Below are 20,860 nucleotides of genomic sequence, written 5' to 3' on the forward strand. Positions count from 1 at the left end.
TAGGCAAAAGTTAAGTTTAGGCACCCTTGACAATTTCCATGATTTTCATTTATAAATAATTGGGTGTTTGAATCAGCAATTTCATTTTGACACAATAATATTTCAGTATTGAAATGAGGTTTATTGGATTAACAGTAAATGTGCAATATGCATCCAAACAAAATTAGATTGGTGCATAAATTTGAGCACCCTTGTCATTGTGTTGATTTGAATACCTGCAACTACCTAGCACTGATTAATTGGAACACACAATTGGTTTGGTGAGCCCATTAAGACTTCATAGACAGGTGCATCCAATCATGAGAAAAGGTATTTAAGGTGGCTAATTGCAAGTTGTTGTTCTCTTTGACTCTCCTCTTAAGAGTGGCAACATGGGGCCCTCAAAACAGCTCTCAAATGACCTGAAAACAAAGATTGTTCAACATTAGGGTTTAGGGGAAGGCTACAAAAAGCTATTGCAGAGATTTAAGCTGTCAGTGTCCACTGTGTGGAACATAGTGATGAAATGGAAGACCACAGGCACAGTTCTTGTTAAGGCCCAGAAGTGGCAGGCCAAGTAAAATATCGGAAAGGCAAAGGATAGTGAGAATGGTCAAAAACAGCCCACAGACGGGGGGGCGGAGCCAGCTACCAACATGGACGGCCGTTAATATCTGGAGCTCTGATCACAAATAATCTAAAGAGGCCACCTACATCTTCATACTAGGCTAAGAACTATTAGTCCTTAGTCTCCACTGAACCTAATTTACATCTTCTCAGACACGACTATCCCTGCTATAATTATAAGACTGAGTGCAGAGGGTGCAAAGGTTTGCGTCCCTCTATACGTACTGAACATGGAGACATCCTACCTCACACTGCGGTCCGTACTTGAACACCTACATGCTAAGCTGGACGTTCACTATGAGGATCTTATTGCAGTATGCAGGGGTACAGACAGAGTTTCGCCAGCCTTCCCTAACAAAGTTATCGCTGCTCCCGCTGGGAATTGACCTCAAAGCATGGCGCTTCAAAATGGAACCCCTCCAGGACACCCTGAACCGGAGGAGAACAGTACACCGCTCCCAGCGGTAGCAATGCTCGACGAGAGTCAGCCGGGGGTGAACACAATGCATATCCCTACACTAGTGAAATGTCAAGATCCTGAGACTCTGTCCGTTAGCTATGTCTGCCCGGTTCCTTGCGCCACTAACCTGTACCCAGAGCAGTCTATGGCTCCCGCGTGTACCGAGAGCCTGTAGTCCCATGGTATTCTTGACATCGTTGGTTGTCATGGTGGTACAGCTTTACACGGTCTCCCTCTGAACACATGTGGCTTGTCGATATTTGTTTCAATACCGGACGGAACTTGGTCAGTCCTGATGCGGCCGTCGAGCGGTCTCAGTCTCCAGAGTATCGGGCAGCATGGAAATTGGTCACGGTTAGGCATTGGATAACTTGGAGATTTTCAGCGGTACTGTGTGTGTGAATAGTATACGGAGGGTCTGATACGCTTTTACCTATGTCCCTTGACACTTTTATTCACACATTTCTGCTACAATTCTATGTACTTATTTCTCCAGGGTAATCTCTTATGACAATGCCTATTTAATGTTATCTTTGGACTATTCTTTCACTGCACAGGAACAGACCACCACTGGGAGAGACTTTATACAGTCAAGTTAGACGTTATATACAGAGAGTGACTGTAGCCCATGTACGATTTTACCTATGATGTTATATGCCACTGGAGGGGGATAAGATAGATGAAGGCATCTTGATATTTAGGTCTGCTTTTAGCACAGGGCCTTTTAATGCAGAATAATCACTAACATTCATGGGACTGTACTCATTCTACAACAAGTTTCCTGTTTCTTGCCCTAATTTTTAATGTTGTTTAATGATGTATGTTTTCCCTCTTACCGTGCTTATTTTTCTTTCTACATTATGATATTGGGGGGGGGGGGAATGCTATATCTCATAGAATTGTTTTTCCCTAAGAGGTGAACTGCTAGTCACTCACATATCCTGATCTTGGTGATCTAGTTTATTTCTTTTACAAGTTTTATTATATTTTTTCTATGTGTGTTTGTTTTATGGGTAATCTTAATATGTACTAAATGGTTAGATCATATTTGCATGGTATGCTTAATGTTATGGTTATGGTTTTTATGTTATTCTTTCGTAAGCTACCCATGCTTGAGTTACCCTAGATCATTTCAAATGTATACCCTAGGATAGATGTTTTCCTTAGCCTGGGATACAAGTTACTATTGTTATGTATGTGGTTCACTTTATTTTAGTCACTTCAGTGACTCATTACTCTACCTTCTCCCTTATACACCCCACTCAGCCTTCCCTAGACCTTATATTATAGGTCATAAAGGCAGGTCTCTACGTCTAGGTAGCCATATCACAATACTTACAGCCCAGACCAGGTCACATACGCCTATCCTTATATCAAGAGTCCTCCTTTTAACATTAATTTCGGTCCTATATAAACTCACACTTATGACTGTAACTTATGTAGGATATTCTGGTAATATAAATGTAATAATAGACCCATATATTTCCTCAGGGCTATTATCATTTTGAATATATCTCTAACTTATTAGCCAGCAGAGTACTTAACATAGGTCCATATTACACATGTATGATGTGCTTTTTCCTCTTGTTATCCCTTACTACCTAATAAGTCCCACACGCTTTAGGAGCTACTAGTATGCCCCTCTCTTGGGTACAGTTTTTAGTCTAGGTTTACTTCAGGCACTCTCTGAATGCCTTACACTTGTTGTTACTTAGGAGAGATTACTCACTATGTTCTCCCAGACAGATATTTCATGTTCATCCATTATGTTTGTCATTGTATGTACATGTGCCATATATCTACAGTGTTTAGGCTCCTACCACTGACCACTTTTCCAAACATACCCACTTAACTCTTAGCAGAATGCTCTTGCTCCTTCACAGAACTCTGTTTACTGGGACAATTGGACACAAGAGGTTTACATGGTGCAAAGCCCTAACATGTACTATGTACAAAGCACCAAATCTACTAGCCTCAATAGGGCCCACCATGTTAGATAGTTATTCTCTCTCTATATCTATAAGGACTGGGGTTCTTATCTGAAAATATAAGATATATAATTTATTAAGATAGCAGCCTATAACTATATTTATAGTTAGGAGATCTTCAGCTTGGGCAGCGACTTGGTTTAGTTCTTTATATTTAATATTTATAGTGGAGTGCACTGGGTTCTACGGCCGGGACCCCGGGCTCTCACTACTTATCATTAATTATATCTAACCTAACACTAGGCTCTATTTACAGTGAAATAGATCAGTTACTGCACATCATGCGAAGCAGCACATATCATTTCCTGCTGTTCCCAGACTGCGGGTACTATCTTTTGAGCTTTCTTTTGTCCATTACACACAACAGATAGGCATTTTTCTATGAGCTAAGATTTTTTTAGACTAGACTCGGCCCCTCCTTTTTGTTAAACTAACAGAAAATGAATCCCCCAGGAACTCATCCCTATACTCAGACAGCATGACCTCCACTCTTCCCTCCTGCTATACCATCTTGACTTCCTAAATGGCTCCGCTCCCCATTAAATCCCACCCCCACTCTATTTCGAGCGGCTCTTGCCCGCTGCACCCCCTTACCCCATTCATCATCTACTTAACTATGCTCACCATATATACTCTTGATTGATTTTTTCGCAATTATATATTTCATTAGTCTTAAATTAACGCTTCAAGCTACTTTTAACTTGCAGGAGTTGTTTTCCAACTAGACCACACAACACCTGAGCAGTAGTTACCATAACTCGATTTATAATACAGAAAATGAGGTACTAACCATACAGACTTCACATCATTCTTCACTACTTTTCATTATATCTAAGCTAAAATACTCGTCTGCACAGTACTTCATGGATCACTATATCCTTCTTTTTTCATGTATACTAATATCATATCTTTGTCGACGATTGTGATATTACTAGAATTGTAACTTCTTAGTTTGTACTGTGAGCAATTTGTCTCTAGAATGTTAAAGTCTGATCACTTGATGTATGTTCCGAACACCTCAATAAAAAACTTTATTTAAAAAAAAAAAAAAAAAAAAAAAAAAAAAAAAACGCCCACAGACCACCTCCAAAAATCTACAACATCATCTTGATGCAGATGGTGTCGCTGTGCATCGTTCAACAATTCAGCGCACTTTGCACAAGGAGAAGCTGTATGGGAGAGTGATGCGGAAAAAGCCTTTTCTGGACACACGCCACAGAGTCGCTTGAGGTATGCAAACGCACATATGGACAAGCCAGCTTCATTTTGGAAGAAGGTGCTGTGGACTGATGAAACAAATATTGAGTTATTTGGTCATAACAAGGGGTGTTATGCATGGCAGCAAAGAACACAGCTTTCCAAGACAAACACCTTGCTACCCACAGTAAAATTTGGTGGATGTTCCATCATGCTGTGGGGCTATGTGGCTAGTGCCGGTACTGGCAATCTGGTTAAAGTTGAGGGTCACATGGATTCCACTCAATCTCAGTTGATACTTGAGAATAGTGTTGAGGAATCAGTCACAACGTTTCAGTTACTCCGGGGCTGGATATTTCAACAAGACAACGACCCAAAACACTGCTCAAAATCTACTCTGGCATTTATGCAGAGGAACAAGTACAATGTTCTGGAATGGCCATCCCAATCCCCAGACCTGAATATCATTGAAAATCTGTGGGGTGATTTGAAGCGGGCTGTCCATGCTCGGCAACTATCAAACCTAACGGAACTGGAGATGTTTTGCAAGGAGGAATGGTATAAAATACCTTCATCTTGAATCCAGACACTAATTACAGGCTATAGGAAGCGTCTAGAGGCTGTTATTTCTGCTAAAGGAGGTTATACTAAATATTGATGCAATATTTCTGTTGGGGTGCCCAAATTTATGTACCTGTCTAATTTATTTTTGATGCATATTACACATTTTCTGTTAATGCAATGAACCTCATTTCACTACTGAAATATTACTGTGTCCTTCTTCAGTTATTTGATAGCTCAAAATGAAATTGCTTATGAAAATCATGGAAATTGTCAGGGGTGCCTAAATTTTTGCATACAACTTGTGTGTGTGTATGTATGTGTATGTATATATATATATATATATATATATATATATATATATATATATATATATATATATATATATATATATATATATATATATATATATATATATATGTTTATATATTACACATACAATGGATATAAAAAGTCTACACACCCCTGTTAAAATGTTAGGTTTCTGTGATGTAAAAAAATTAGACACAGATAAATCATTTAAGAACTTTTTCCACCTTTAATGTGACCTATGAACCACACAACTCAATTGAAAAACAAACTGAAATCTTTAAGGTGGAGGGAAGTAAACAAAAAAAAACCTAAAATAATGTGGTTGCATAAGGGGGATGTAGCTGTGTTCAGAATTAAAGGGCCATAATACCCAAATGTTTAAACACTTGAAAGTAATGCAGCATAGCTGTAAAAAGCTGATTAGAAAATATCACCTGAACATCTCTATGTAAAAAAGAAAGATATTTTACCTCAAAAGTTCCTCAGTAGCCACCTCCCATTGTAAAGGATTTCTAAGCAGCATATTAGTATGTCGCTCCCGGGGCAACTGAAAGGATGAGCTTCGTGAACTCTCATATTATTTCACCAATCGGGTAAAGGAAGCGTACTATGAAATCTCATGAGAGTTAAGTCAAATCTCATGAGATCACAGTAAGATTTCATGACCTCAGCACTGCTGATGCTGTTTGGCTGCTGTTCATTTCTTCATTTTTTTAATTTTTTTACCTGCAGCTGGGAGCAGCTGAGTATAACTTTTTACACTGAACTTACTCTGCTGAGCTGAGGAGATTGTGAGGTAAAATATCTTCCTTTTTTACATAGAGATGCTCAGGTGATATTTTCCTGTCAGCTTTTTACAGTTATACTGCATCAGTTTCAAGTGATTTAGCATATGAGTATTATGTCCCTTTAAGCAATCACATTCAAAACCATGTTAAATAAGAGTCCTCACACACCTGCCATAATTTAAAGTGCCTCTGATTAACCCTGAATAAAGTTCAGCTGCTCTAGTAGGTCTTTCCTGACATTTTCTTAGTCGCGTCCTACACAAAAGCCATGGTCCGCAGAGAGCTTCCAAAGCATCAGAGGGATCTCATTGTTAAAAGGTATCAGTCAGGAGAAGGGTACAAAAGAATTTCCAAGGCATTAGATATACCATGGAACACAGTGAAGACGGTCATCATCAAGTGGAGAACATATGGTACAACAGTGACATTACCAAGAACTGGATGTCCCTCCAAAATTGATGAAAAGACGAGAAGAAAACTGGTCTGGGAGGCTACCAAGAGGCCTACAGCAACATTAAAGGAGCTGCAGGAATATCTGGCAAGTACTGGCTGTGTAGTACATGTGACAACAATCTCCCGTATTCTTCATATGTTTGGGCTTTGGGGTAGACGGCAAGACGGAAGCCTTTTCTTACGAAGAAAAACATCCAAGCCCAGCTAAATTGAGCAAAAACACATCTGAAGTCTCCCAAAAGCATGTAGGAAAAGGTGTTATGGTCTGATGAAACCAAGATTAAACTTTCTCCAACATAGGTGTGTCCGGTCCACGGCGTCATCCTTACTTGTGGGATATTCTCTTCCCCAACAGGAAAGCTGGTCACATGATCCCTCCTAGGCTCCGCCTACCCCAGTCATTCTCTTTGCCGTTGTACAGGCAACATCTCCACGGAGATGGCTTAGAGTTTTTTAGTGTTTAACTGTAGTTTTTATTATTCAATCAAGAGTTTGTTATTTTGAAATAGTGCTGGTATGTACTATTTACTCAGAAACAGAAAAGAGATGAAGATTTCTGTTTGTATGAGGAAAATGATTTTAGCAACCGTCACTAAAATCCATGGCTGTTCCACACAGGACTGTTGAGAGCAATTAACTTCAGTTGGGGGAACAGTGTGCAGTCTCTTGCTGCTTGAGGTATGACACATTCTAACAAGACGATGTAATGCTGGAAGCTGTCATTTTCCCTATGGGATCCGGTAAGCCATGTTTATTACGATCGTAAATAAGGGCTTCACAAGGGCTTATTAAGACTGTAGACTTTATTTGGGCTAAATCGATTCATTATTAACATATATTTAGCCTTGAGGAATCATTTTATCTGGGTATTTTGATATATTGATATCGGCAGGCACTGTATTAAACACCTTATTCTTTAGGGGCTTTCCCAAAGCATAAGCAGAGCCTCATTTTCGCGCCGGTGTTGCGCACTTGTTTTTGAGAGGCATGGCATGCAGTCGCATGTGAGAGGAGCTCTGATACTTAGAAAGGACTTTCTGAAGGCGTCATTTGGTATCGTATTCCCCTTTGGGCTTGGTTGGGTCTCAGCAAAGCAGATACCAGGGACTGTAAAGGGGTTAAAGTTCAAAACGGCTCCGGTTCCGTTATTTTATGGGTTAAAGCTTCCAAATTTGGTGTGCAATACTTTTAAGGCTTTAAGACACTGTGGTGAAAATTTGGTGAATTTTGAACAATTCCTTCATGTTTTTTCGCAATTGCAGTAATAAAGTGTGTTCAGTTTAAAATTTAAAGTGACAGTAACGGTTTTATTTTAAAACGTTTTTTGTACTTTGTTATCAAGTTTATGCCTGTTTAACATGTCTGAACTACCAGATAGACTGTGTTCTGAATGTGGGGAAGCCAGAATTCCTATTCATTTAAATAAATGTGATTTATGTGAAAATGACAATGATGCCCAAGATGATTCCTCAAGTGAGGGGAGTAAGCATGGTACTGCATCATTCCCTCCTTCGTCTACACGAGTCTTGCCCACTCAGGAGGCCCCTAGTACATCTAGCGCGCCAATACTCCTTACTATGCAACAATTAACGGCTGTAATGGATAATTCTGTCAAAAACATTTTAGCCAAAATGAACACTTATCAGCGTAAGCGCGGCTGCTCTGTTTTAGATACTGAAGAGCATGACGACGCTGATAATAATATTTCTGAAGGGCCCCTAACCCAGTCTGATGGGGCCAGGGAGGTTTTGTCTGAGGGAGAAATTACTGATTCAGGGAACATTTCTCAACAGGCTGAACCTGATGTGATTGCATTTAAATTTAAGTTGGAACATCTCCGCATTCTGCTTAAGGAGGTATTATCCACTCTGGATGATTGTGACAAGTTGGTCATCCCAGAGAAACTATGTAAAATGGACAAGTTCCTAGAGGTGCCGGGGCTCCCAGAAGCTTTTCCTATACCCAAGCGGGTGGCGGACATTGTTAATAAAGAATGGGAAAGGCCCGGTATTCCTTTCGTCCCTCCCCCCATATTTAAAAAATTGTTTCCTATGGTCGACCCCAGAAAGGACTTATGGCAGACAGTCCCCAAGGTCGAGGGAGCGGTTTCCACTTTAAACAAACGCACCACTATACCCATAGAGGATAGTTGTGCTTTCAAAGATCCTATGGATAAAAAATTAGAAGGTTTGCTTAAAAAGATGTTTGTTCAGCAAGGTTACCTTCTACAACCTATTTCATGCATTGTCCCTGTCGCTACAGCCGCATGTTTCTGGTTTGATGATCTGATAAAGGCGGTCGATAGTGATTCTCCTCCTTTGGAGGAGATTATGGACAGAATCAATGCTCTCAAATTGGCTAATTCTTTCACCCTAGACGCCACTTTGCAATTGGCTAGGTTAGCGGCTAAGAATTCTGGGTTTGCTATTGTGGCGCGCAGAGCGCTTTGGTTGAAATCTTGGTCGGCTGATGCGTCTTCCAAGAACAAGCTACTTAACATTCCTTTCAAGGGGAAAACGCTGTTTGGCCCTGACTTGAAAGAGATTATCTCTGATATCACTGGGGGTAAGGGCCACGCCCTTCCTCAGGATCGGCCTTTCAAGGCCAAAAATAAACCTAATTTTCGTCCCTTTCGTAGAAACGGACCAGCCCAAGGTGCTACGTCCTCTAAGCAAGAGGGTAATACTTCTCAAGCCAAGCCAGCTTGGAGACCAATGCAAGGCTGGAACAAGGGAAAGCAGGCCAAGAAACCTGCCACTGCTACCAAGACAGCATGAAATGTTGGCCCCCGATCCGGGACCGGATCTGGTGGGGGGCAGACTCTCTCTCTTCGCTCAGGCTTGGGCAAGAGATGTTCTGGATCCTTGGGCGCTAGAAATAGTCTCCCAAGGTTATCTTCTGGAATTCAAGGGACTTCCCCCAAGGGGGAGGTTCCACAGGTCTCAGTTGTCTTCAGACCACATAAAAAGACAGGCATTCTTACATTGTGTAGAAGACCTGTTAAAAATGGGAGTGATTCATCCTGTTCCATTAAGAGAACAAGGGATGGGGTTCTACTCCAATCTGTTCATAGTTCCCAAAAAAGAGGGAACGTTCAGACCAATCTTAGATCTCAAGATCTTAAACAAGTTTCTCAAGGTTCCATCGTTCAAGATGGAAACCATTCGAACTATTCTTCCTTCCATCCAGGAAGGTCAATTCATGACCACGGTGGATTTAAAGGATGCGTATCTACATATTCCTATCCACAAGGAACATCATCGGTTCCTAAGGTTCGCATTCCTGGACAAACATTACCAGTTCGTGGCGCTTCCTTTCGGATTGGCCACTGCTCCAAGGATTTTCACAAAGGTACTAGGGTCCCTTCTAGCTGTGCTAAGACCAAGGGGCATTGCTGTAGTACCTTACTTGGACGACATTCTGATTCAAGCGTCGTCCCTTCTTCAAGCAAAGGCTCACACGGACATTGTCCTGGCCTTTCTCAGATCTCACGGATGGAAAGTGAACGTGGAAAAGAGTTCTCTATCCCCGTCAACAAGGGTTCCCTTCTTGGGAACAATAATAGACTCCTTAGAAATTAGGATTTTTCTGACAGAGGCCAGAAAAACAAAACTTCTAGACTCTTGTCGGATACTTCATTCCGTTCCTCTTCCTTCCATAGCTCAGTGCATGGAAGTGATCGGGTTGATGGTAGCGGCAATGGACATAGTTCCTTTTGCGCGCATTCATCTAAGACCATTACAACTGTGCATGCTCAGTCAGTGGAATGGGGACTATACAGACTTGTCTCCGAAGATACAAGTAAATCAGAGGACCAGAGATTCACTCCGTTGGTGGCTGTCCCTGGACAACCTGTCACAAGGGATGACATTCCGCAGACCAGAGTGGGTCATTGTCACGACCGACGCCAGTCTGATGGGCTGGGGCGCGGTCTGGGGATCCCTGAAAGCTCAGGGTCTTTGGTCTCGGGAAGAATCTCTTCTACCGATAAACATTCTGGAACTGAGAGCGATATTCAATGCTCTCAAGGCTTGGCCTCAGCTAGCGAGGGCCAAGTTCATACGGTTTCAATCAGACAACATGACAACTGTTGCGTACATCAACCATCAGGGGGGAACAAGGAGTTCCCTAGCGATGGAAGAAGTGACCAAAATCATTCTATGGGCGGAGTCTCACTCCTGCCACCTGTCTGCTATCCACATCCCAGGAGTGGAAAATTGGGAAGCGGACTTTCTGAGTCGTCAGACATTGCATCCGGGGGAGTGGGAACTCCATCCGGAAATCTTTGCCCAAGTCACTCAGCTGTGGGGCATTCCAGACATGGATCTGATGGCCTCTCGTCAGAACTTCAAGGTTCCTTGCTACGGGTCCAGATCCAGGGATCCCAAGGCGGCTCTAGTGGATGCACTAGTAGCACCTTGGACCTTCAAACTAGCTTATGTGTTCCCGCCGTTTCCTCTCATCCCCAGGCTGGTAGCCAGGATCAATCAGGAGAGGGCGTCGGTGATCTTGATAGCTCCTGCGTGGCCACGCAGGACTTGGTATGCAGATCTGGTGAATATGTCATCGGCTCCACCTTGGAAGCTACCTTTGAGACGAGACCTTCTTGTTCAGGGTCCGTTCGAACATCCGAATCTGGTTTCACTCCAGCTGACTGCTTGGAGATTGAACGCTTGATTTTATCGAAGCGAGGGTTCTCAGATTCTGTTATCGATACTCTTGTTCAGGCCAGAAAGCCTGTAACTAGAAAGATTTACCACAAAATTTGGAAAAAATATATCTGTTGGTGTGAATCTAAAGGATTCCCTTGGGACAAGGTTAAGATTCCTAGGATTCTATCCTTCCTTCAAGAAGGATTGGAAAAGGGTTTATCTGCAAGTTCCCTGAAGGGACAGATTTCTGCCTTGTCGGTGTTACTTCACAAAAAACTGGCTGCTGTGCCAGATGTTCAAGCCTTTGTTCAGGCTCTGGTTAGAATTAAGCCTGTTTACAAACCTTTGACTCCTCCTTGGAGTCTCAATTTAGTTCTTTCAGTTCTTCAGGGGGTTCTGTTTGAACCCTTGCATTCCGTTGATATTAAGTTATTATCTTGGAAAGTTTTGTTTTTAGTTGCAATTTCTTCTGCCAGAAGAGTTTCAGAATTATCTGCTCTGCAGTGTTCTCCTCCTTATCTGGTGTTTCATGCAGATAAGGTGGTTTTACGTACTAAACCTGGTTTTCTTCCAAAAGTTGTTTCTAACAAAAACATTAACCAGGAGATTATCGTACCTTCTCTGTGTCCGAAACCAGTTTCAAAGAAGGAACGTCTGTTGCACAATTTGGATGTTGTTCGCGCTCTAAAATTCTATTTAGATGCTACAAAGGATTTTAGACAAACATCTTCCTTGTTTGTTGTTTATTCTGGTAAAAGGAGAGGTCAAAAAGCAACTTCTACCTCTCTCTCTTTTTGGATTAAAAGCATCATCAGATTGGCTTACGAGACTGCCGGACGGCAGCCTCCCGAAAGAATCACAGCTCATTCCACTAGGGCTGTGGCTTCCACATGGGCCTTCAAGAACGAGGCTTCTGTTGATCAGATATGTAGGGCAGCGACTTGGTCTTCACTGCACACTTTTACCAAATTTTACAAGTTTGATACTTTTGCTTCTTCTGAGGCTATTTTTGGGAGAAAGGTTTTGCAAGCCGTGGTGCCTTCCATTTAGGTGACCTGATTTGCTCCCTCCCTTCATCCGTGTCCTAAAGCTTTGGTATTGGTTCCCACAAGTAAGGATGACGCCGTGGACCGGACACACCTATGTTGGAGAAAACAGAATTTATGTTTACCTGATAAATTACTTTCTCCAACGGTGTGTCCGGTCCACGGCCCGCCCTGGTTTTTTTTTTTTAATCAGGTCTGATAATTTATTTTCTTTAACTACAGTCACCACGGTACCATATGGTTTCTCCTATGCAAATATTCCTCCTTAACGTCGGTCGAATGACTGGGGTAGGCGGAGCCTAGGAGGGATCATGTGACCAGCTTTCCTGTTGGGGAAGAGAATATCCCACAAGTAAGGATGACGCCGTGGACCGGACACACCGTTGGAGAAAGTAATTTATCAGGTAAACATAAATTCTGTTTTTTGGCCATAATTCCAAAAGATATGTTTGGCGCAAAAACAACACTGCACATCACCAAAAGAACACCGGCATCATGCTTTGGGGCTGTTTTTCTTCAGCTGGAACTGGGGCCTTAGTCTAGGTAGAGGGAAGTATGAACGGTTCAAAATAGCAGTCAATGTTGGCACAAAACCTTCAGGCTTCTGAAAGAAAGCTGAACATGAAGAGGAACTTCATCTTTCAGCATGACAACAACTCAAAGCATACATCCAAATCAAGAAAGGAATAGCTTCACCAGAAGAAGATTAAAGTTTTGGAACGGCCCAGCCAGAGCCCAGACCTGAATCCGATTGAAAATCTGTGGGGTGATCTGAAGAGTGCTGTGCACAGGAGATGCCCTCGCAATCTGACAAATTTGGAGTGTTTTTGCAAAGAAGAGTGGGCAAATATTGCCAAGTCAAGATGTGCCATGCTGATAGACTGATACCCAAAAAGACTGAGTGCTGTAATAAAATCAAAAATTGCTCTTAGTTTAAGAGTGTGCACACTTATGCAACCATATTTTATTTTTATATTTTTACTTCCCTTCACCTAAAAGGTTTCAGTTTGTTTTTCAATTGAGAGAGAGAGAGAGAGAGACTAGAGAGAAATGCACTCACAGGAACGAAAAACCAGCTCAATATCATTGTTAGCCTGTTCTATGGCGATTCACCACCTGGGGGCAACTTCTTTTAGCCCAGTAATGCTTTTCACAGAGTAGAATTCTTCTGTAGTATATCAGTCTGACCCCGCCCATTACGGCCAGTCCAGTCCCGAAATACCAGTTAACTCCTCTCTGAACAAAGAACACAGCAACCCCAGACGATCGTTTCAGCCTTCATTGGGCCTCGTCAGTGAGGTGTAGCAGTTTTCCTCTAAGCACACTGAGCAAGGGGTCCACGTCTGGGTTACCCTTTTTCACATAGGGAGACTAGATATACTACAGGAGAATTCTACTCTGTGAAAAGCATTACTGGGCTAAAAGAAGTTGCACCCAGGTGGTGAATCGCCATAGAACAGGCTAACAATGATATTAAGCTGGTTGTTCATTCCTGTGAGTGCATTTCTCTCTAGTCTCCCTATGTGAAAAAGGGTAACCCAGACGTGGACTCCTTGCTCAGTGTGCTTAGAGAAATATTGCTACACCTCACTGACGAGGCCCAATGAAGGCCGAAAAGATCGTCTGGGGTTGCTGTGTTCCTTGTTCAGAGAGGAGTTGCCTGGTATTTCGGCGCTGGACTGGCCGTAATGGGCGAGGTCAGACTGATATACTACAGGAAAGTTCTACTCTGTGAAAAGCATTACTGGGCTAAAAGAAGTTGCACCCAGGTGGTGAATCGCCATAGAACAGGCTAACAATGATATTGAGCTGGTTGTTCGTTCCTGTGAGTGCATTTCTCTCTTATATATATATATATATATATATATATATATATATATATATATATATATATATATATATATATATATATATATATATATATATATATATATATATATATATATATATATATATAGTACAGCAACCAAGTTAAATAAAATTTGCTTTATGATCTCACAAGTGAAGTTGCATTTTTGACCCAAACTTTTGATTGGCATGTTACATAACTTAAAGGTAAGGCTATTTTTAATACAGCTACAGTATATCAATCAGTTTTTAAAGGGACAGTAAACACCCTGCAAGATAGTTCTATTGTATTGCTATAGATATAGACAATCAGCGAAGTCTTAATTTTTTTTAAACAAATTAATACTCTTTTTACAGCCATTGTTTTTCAAAAGCTAAACTCCACTCACTACTTGCCTTATTTGGAGGAGCCTATCAGGGCTTTAGTCGGCAAATAGCAAGGCTAGCCACTAGTCATATTGTTAGTATAAAATGAGTTGCCTTGGCCATAATTGTCTTTAAATGAGAATAACTGCAGATATGTATCAGAGTTAGCCTAGAGATGTCAGCAGCCTACATTCTAGACACTGAGAATTAGAAAATCCTCAATTTTCAGAGCTATCTTACAGAGGTAAAAAAAATAATGAAGGTATATTGTAAGTTGTTTCATTACGCATAACTAAACATTTTATATAAGAAGCTGAAGGTGTTTACGATCCCTTTAATTGTTTAGAGAATGGAGAATTCCTTGAATTTCAGGTAACACAGTGGGATGTAATTTTTTTTCCCATCACTATTGTGTGCATATTAAATGCTTACGTTTTTCTTGGCAGTGCTTTAACATGACACTTTTTTTTGCCATAGGTCCTGTGCTCTATATGCTGCAATATGTCTGGTACAGGTAAGTCTCTATTAATTATCTAGTGTATTAGTTTTAAACTAATATGTGACTACAAATATTTGTTGTGAAAGAGGCATAATGCTGTAAAACTAAGAAAGCTCTAGTAAAAATCAGCTTCAGAACCGCAATCCACTACTGGGTGCAAGCTGAACACATCTGCTGAGCCAATGACAAGAGACAAATGTGTGGCAACCAGCTTGCTCCCAGTAGTGCATTGTGGTTCCTGAACTTACCTAAGTAATGTTTTTCCATAAAAAATACTAACAAAGTACATTTGATAAGAGGTAAATTGGGAAGTCTATTAAAATTGCATGATTTTCTAAAACCATGAAAGTTTATTTATTTTTTCCTTTCTATCCCTTTAACACTTTAGCTTTCATGTATAAGCAAGACACACCGTGGAGATCAGACACATTTAGTCGCTCTAGTTCCATGTTATTGAATGAGAATAATTCTGATTTGGGTTTGTTTTTTCTCTGAATGCAAATTATGCTAAAATGCTCTTCTTTTTCAATCCATTACACATTTATAGAGAGAGCACTTTATGATTTCATGGTGCATAGTCAGCAAATCAAGCCTCAGTAACACTCACTATAATTTAATTAAGGGCTCTGATGATGGGCAAAATAATCCTTACGTTTTATCGCCATCAATTTCACAGCTTCCTTTATAGGACTTTATAGCTCTGACCAGAACAGTGTGTGGCATTACTGAACAGTTTGTAACCTGGGAAATATTGATTTCAACACAAAAGTCTTTATTTTACTATTACTTTGAGAATGAGACGTTTAATGAGATGATATTAATTCTGTGCTAGTCGATCACTAGATAATATTTTGTATCTGTACAGATAGTGTTACTTCATGCTGTATCGTGTTTACAAAACAGTGTTTTAAGGGATATTAAAAGGATAGGAAAGTCAATATTAAAATTACTTGATTCAGATAGAGCATGAAATTTTTAAGACACTTTTAAATTCACGTCTATTTTCAAATGTGCTTTGTTCCTTTGGTATCCTTTGTTGAAAAAGAATACGCACATATCCTACACTAGTGGGAGCTAGCTGCTGGTTGGTGCCTGCACATATTTGTCTCTTGTGATTGGCTAAATAGAGGTGTTCATCTGGCTTCCAGTAGAGCAATGTTGTTTCTTCAGCAAAGGATAACAAAAGAATAAATCAAATGTGATAATAGAAGTTAATTGGAAAGTTGTTTAAAATCGTATGTTCTATCTGAATCAGGAAAGAACATGTTGGGGTTTCCTATCCCTTTAATCTCAAGATTTGATTTTCCATAGAATACAACTTTGAAATGTTCTTTCCTTATTATTTTTTGACTGCTTTTCCAGTAATTTACTTCTGAGGCTATACTGTATTCTGCAGCATTCAGTACCCTGAGCCTAGATCATTTTACAACATGAATGATTGATTAGTGTATCTACCCCTATCTGGCTGCAGCAGAGGCGATTACTTGAGGCTACAACAGCTTCGGCTTTGAAAAGGTCATTATAGTCATTTAAAACTCTCACTTTGTTAGCACAACATGCAAAGTTTTAATGCATCAGAGCAGTCCAGGAATAAATCACTTGAAAATCCCTGTGAGATTTTGTTTTATTATTATTTTTTTGAGGTTCAAACATGGCATATCATACATCAAATACTTCTGCAGTTACAATGCTTATATGATTGCCCCTTACAAAGAAAAAAAAAAGGGAAAAGGACATATAAGTTTGGTACAAAAGACATATATACCATTAAAATCCTTGACAATCACATCCTTAAATTGCTATCTATAAATAAAATGGAAAATATTGAATTTACCTTTTATACAAAAATCATAGCTAATACAGCACAAGTGCTAAGGGCTGATTATATTGAAATAAAACGGCACAATGAGAACCTCTGCTTTCTATTTATTGGGTCACTCCTGGAAATTATAATAACTATTCAATACATATTCTTGATTTAAACAAATACTATTGAGATAGATATAGCTACAATATCGCAGCAATTAGCATAAAATGTATAATCTGCCTCTTTAAATGAACAACATATATATAGATACAGTGAGGCAGCAGTTAACATAATCTAGAACTCGGCTATAAAATGCTAGATAACTCCACAGAGAAAATAAATGGCAAAACATATCAGTCCATCATAGAAATCTTTCAGGAGAGTGGGAGAGACCGCAGTGTCACTAAATATGAAAATATAAGGATGTTACAATAGTACTTGCTCCACAGAGCCTATTTTCAGCTAAAGATTATAGGCCAGATTACGAGGGGAGCGTAAATAAACGCTTCCGCTTGAACATTAATTGTGCTAGAAGTAAGACTTTTGCACTCGTCGGGTTGTGCTCGTATTACGAGTTGAAAGTAAACGGGTTTCGCTCCCACGCTAACCTGGCGAGCGCAAAAACCCGAAGTTAGAATATAGCGTGCACATTCACGTATTCCCCCATAGAAGTCAATGGAGAAATATAAGTGGAAAAAACTCCCCACTCTTGCGCAAACCTGATTATATTCTCATTTGTGCTAACCCGACTTGCTCTATTTATTCATAAATACATATTTCTATTAATATCTGATGGTATTTTGGCACAATATATATATATATATATATATATATATATATATATATATATGTATATGTGTGTACAGGTAGCCCTCAGTTTACGCCGGGGTTAGGTTCCAGAAGGAATGGTTGTAAATTGAAACCCAGTTTATAATGTAAGTCAATGGGAAGTGAGGGAGATGGGTTCCAGGCCCCTCTCAAAATTGTCATAATAACACCTAATACATTATTTTTAAAGCTTTGAAATGAAGACTTTAAATGCTAAACAGCATCATAAACCTAATAAAATAATCACACAACACAGAATATATAATTAAACTAAGTTAAATGAACAAAAACATTTGCTAAACAGCATTATAAACCTAATAAAATAATCACGCAACACAGACTTCACTTGCATTTTTCTGCAAATAGTTCTTTCTATGCATTCCAATCTGGACTGAGTTATAGACAGGAAGATCTTGTTCCTTTGAAATCTGCTCGATAGCTCAGGTCTGGTTAAACTGATTAATTTCAGCTTGCTTGGCTTTGCTGCAACACAAGCGGACAGCGCCACCTACTGGCTATTTTAATAAATGCACTGCTTCTCAATGCTTTTCAATAGCAGTCACATGACTGGAAAAAAAGGTTGTTATTCTGAAACGATGTAAATTGAACCGTTGTAAAACGAGGGCCACCTGTATGTATATATATATATATATATATATATATATATATATATATATATTTAGAAATACATACATATCCTGCTATGTGAAGAACATTGGAATGTGAAATTTACAGTAAATACACAACACTTTATTAAATATGAATTTTGCATAAATGTTTTATCATGTTTTCAAAGGGCTCCAATACACTAAATACCGGTATATATGTCTATACATATGTATGCATGTGTGTATATACGCCTGTAAAAACAATAAAATATATATATATATATATTAGATGGTGTTATGAGTGTAACTGTACTTTGTAATGTATTTTTGATGTGTTTTATGACACTTTCATGTTTTGTGAAACAGTCAACCAGAGCTCTGAAGTCACGATAATCATTCTAGTGTAAATCGCGATTGCGCTCAAACGATTGCGTTTACTTTCAACTTGTAATATAAGTGCTAAGCCTGACGAGCGCAAACCCTTGCGATAAACCCCTTTTCTTTCCTAAGCTATGGTGAGTCCACAACGTCATCAATTACTTTTGGGAATATCACCCCTGGCCAGCAGGAGGAGGCAAAGAGCACCACAGCCAAGCTGTTAAGTATCACTCCCCTTCCCACAAACCCCAGTCATTCTCTTTGCCTTGGTGCATGGAGGAGGGCTGTGGACATAGTATCTCAGGGTTACAAATTAGAATTCCCAGGGGCAGGTTCCACCTCTCAAGATTATCTACAGACCAGATAAAAGGAGAGGCGTTCTTGAAATGTGTTCAGGATCTTTCCTCCCTGGGAGTGATAGTTCCAGTTCCACTTCAGGAACAGGGCCTAGGTTTCTATTCAAATCTGTTCGAGTTTCCCAAAAAAGAGGGAACTTTCCAACCCATTCTAGACCTGAAGTGTCTAAATAAGTTTCTCAGAATACCATTCTTCAAAATGGAGACTATTCGTTCCATTCTTCCTTTAGTCCAAAAGGGTCAGTTCATGACAACCATAGACCTAAAAAATGTGTATCTTCATGTGCCCATTCACAGGGATCATCATAAGTTCCTGAGATTTGCCTTTCCAGACGAACACTTTCAGTTTGTGGCTCTTCCATTTGGCCTTGCCACAGCTCCCAGAATTTTCTCAAAGGTTCTGGGGGCTTTCTTGGCAGTGATCAGGTCTCGGGGAATTACTGTAGCGCCATACCTGAACGACATATTGGTTCAGACGCCATCTTTTCTTGTTGTCTTTTCTACGTCCCCACAGATGGAAAGTGAATCTGGAAAAGTGTTCCCTTGTTCCAGCTACAAGGGTAGTTTTCTTAGGGACCATAATAGATTCCCTAGCTATGAAAATATTTCTGACAGAGGTCAGAAAATCCAAAATTCTTTCCTCTTGCCTCTCTCTGCAGTCTTCTGTTCGGCCATTAGTGGCTCAATGTATGGAGATAATTGGTCTGATGGCCGCTTCCATGGATATCATTCCGTTTACTTGATTCCATTTGAAAGCTCTGCAGTTATGCATGCTCAGTCAATGGAACGGAGACCATTCGGATCTGTCTCAGAGGATAGATCTAGATCAGTCGACAAGAGACTCTCTCTCCCGTGTTGGCTGTCTCAGGGCACATGCTCCCTGAGACCTTCCTGGGTGATTGTGACCACAAACGCCAGCCTGCTGGGCTGGGGAGCAGTCTGGGACTCGTTAAAGACGCAGGGACTATGGACTTGGGAGGAGTCTACTCTCCCCATAAACATCTTGGAGTTGAGAGCGATCTTCAATGCTCTGATGGCTTGGCCTCAGTTGTCCTTAGCCCGGTTTATCAGGTTCCAGTTGGGCAATATCACCTTAGTGGCTTACATCAACCACCAGGGAGGAACTCGGAGTTCCTTAGCCATGAAGGAGGTGGCTCAGATTATTTAGTGGGCGGAAGATCACAGTTGTTGTCTATCTGCCATCCACATTCCAGGAGTGGACAACTGGGAAGCGTATTTCCTGAGCAGACAGACATTTCATCCCGGGGAGTGGGCTCTCCATCTGGGGGGTGCCGGAGTTGGATCTGATGGTGTCTTGGCAGAACCCCAAGCTTTCAAGGTACGGTTCAAGGTTTAAGAGATCCGCAGTCTGCCCTGATAGATGCTGTGGCGGTTCCTTGGGATTTCAGTCTAGCATACCTGTTTCCTCTGTTTGCTCTCCTTCCATGAGTCATTGCTCGTATCAAACAGGAGAGAGCATTGGTAATTCTAATAGCTCCTGCATGGCCTCACAGGATCTGGTATACAGACCTAGTGAAGATGTCATCTCTTCCACCTTGGAGGAATGACCTTCTAACTCAGGGTCCATTCCTTCATCAAAATCTTGTTTCTCAGAAGCTGACTGCTTGGAGATTGAACGCTTAGTTCTGTCTAAGCGTGGTTTTTCTGAGTCGGTCATTGAGACCATGATCCAGGCTTGCAAGCCTGTTACTAGAAAGATTTATCATAAGGTATTGCGTAAAACATAATTTATGCTTACCTGATAAATTCCTTTCTTCTGTTGTGTGATCAGTCCACGGGTCATCATTACTTCTGGAATATAACTCCTCCCCAACAGGAAATGCAAGAGGATTCACCCAGCAGAGCTGATATAGCTCCTCCCCTCTACGTCAGTCCCAGTCATTCGACCAAGAATCAACGAGAAAGGAGTAACCAAGGGTGAAGTGGTGACTGGAGTATAATTTAAAAGATATTTACCTGCCTTAAAGACAGGGCGGGCCGTGGACTGATCACACAACAGAAGAAAGGAATTTATCAGGTAAGCATAAATTATGTTTTCTTCTGTTATGTGTGATCAGTCCACGGGTCATCATTACTTCTGGGATAC

General features: G+C 40.6%; 1 protein-coding gene across 3 annotated transcripts in view; it reads left to right on the forward strand.

Annotated features, from left to right (window-relative positions):
* NBAS (NBAS subunit of NRZ tethering complex) overlaps window positions 1–20,860 on the forward strand; it is a 1,903,611-nt gene that overhangs the window by 57,564 nt on the left and 1,825,187 nt on the right. For all 3 annotated transcript variants that reach the window (XM_053709663.1, XM_053709664.1, XM_053709665.1), the window contains exon 3: window positions 14,755–14,791. In XM_053709663.1, the coding sequence (XP_053565638.1) occupies window positions 14,755–14,791 (37 nt within the window). The remainder of the gene's footprint in view (window positions 1–14,754; window positions 14,792–20,860) is intronic.

Source organism: Bombina bombina, chromosome 4, assembly GCF_027579735.1.
Source record: "Bombina bombina isolate aBomBom1 chromosome 4, aBomBom1.pri, whole genome shotgun sequence".
Taxonomy (NCBI): domain Eukaryota; kingdom Metazoa; phylum Chordata; class Amphibia; order Anura; family Bombinatoridae; genus Bombina; species Bombina bombina.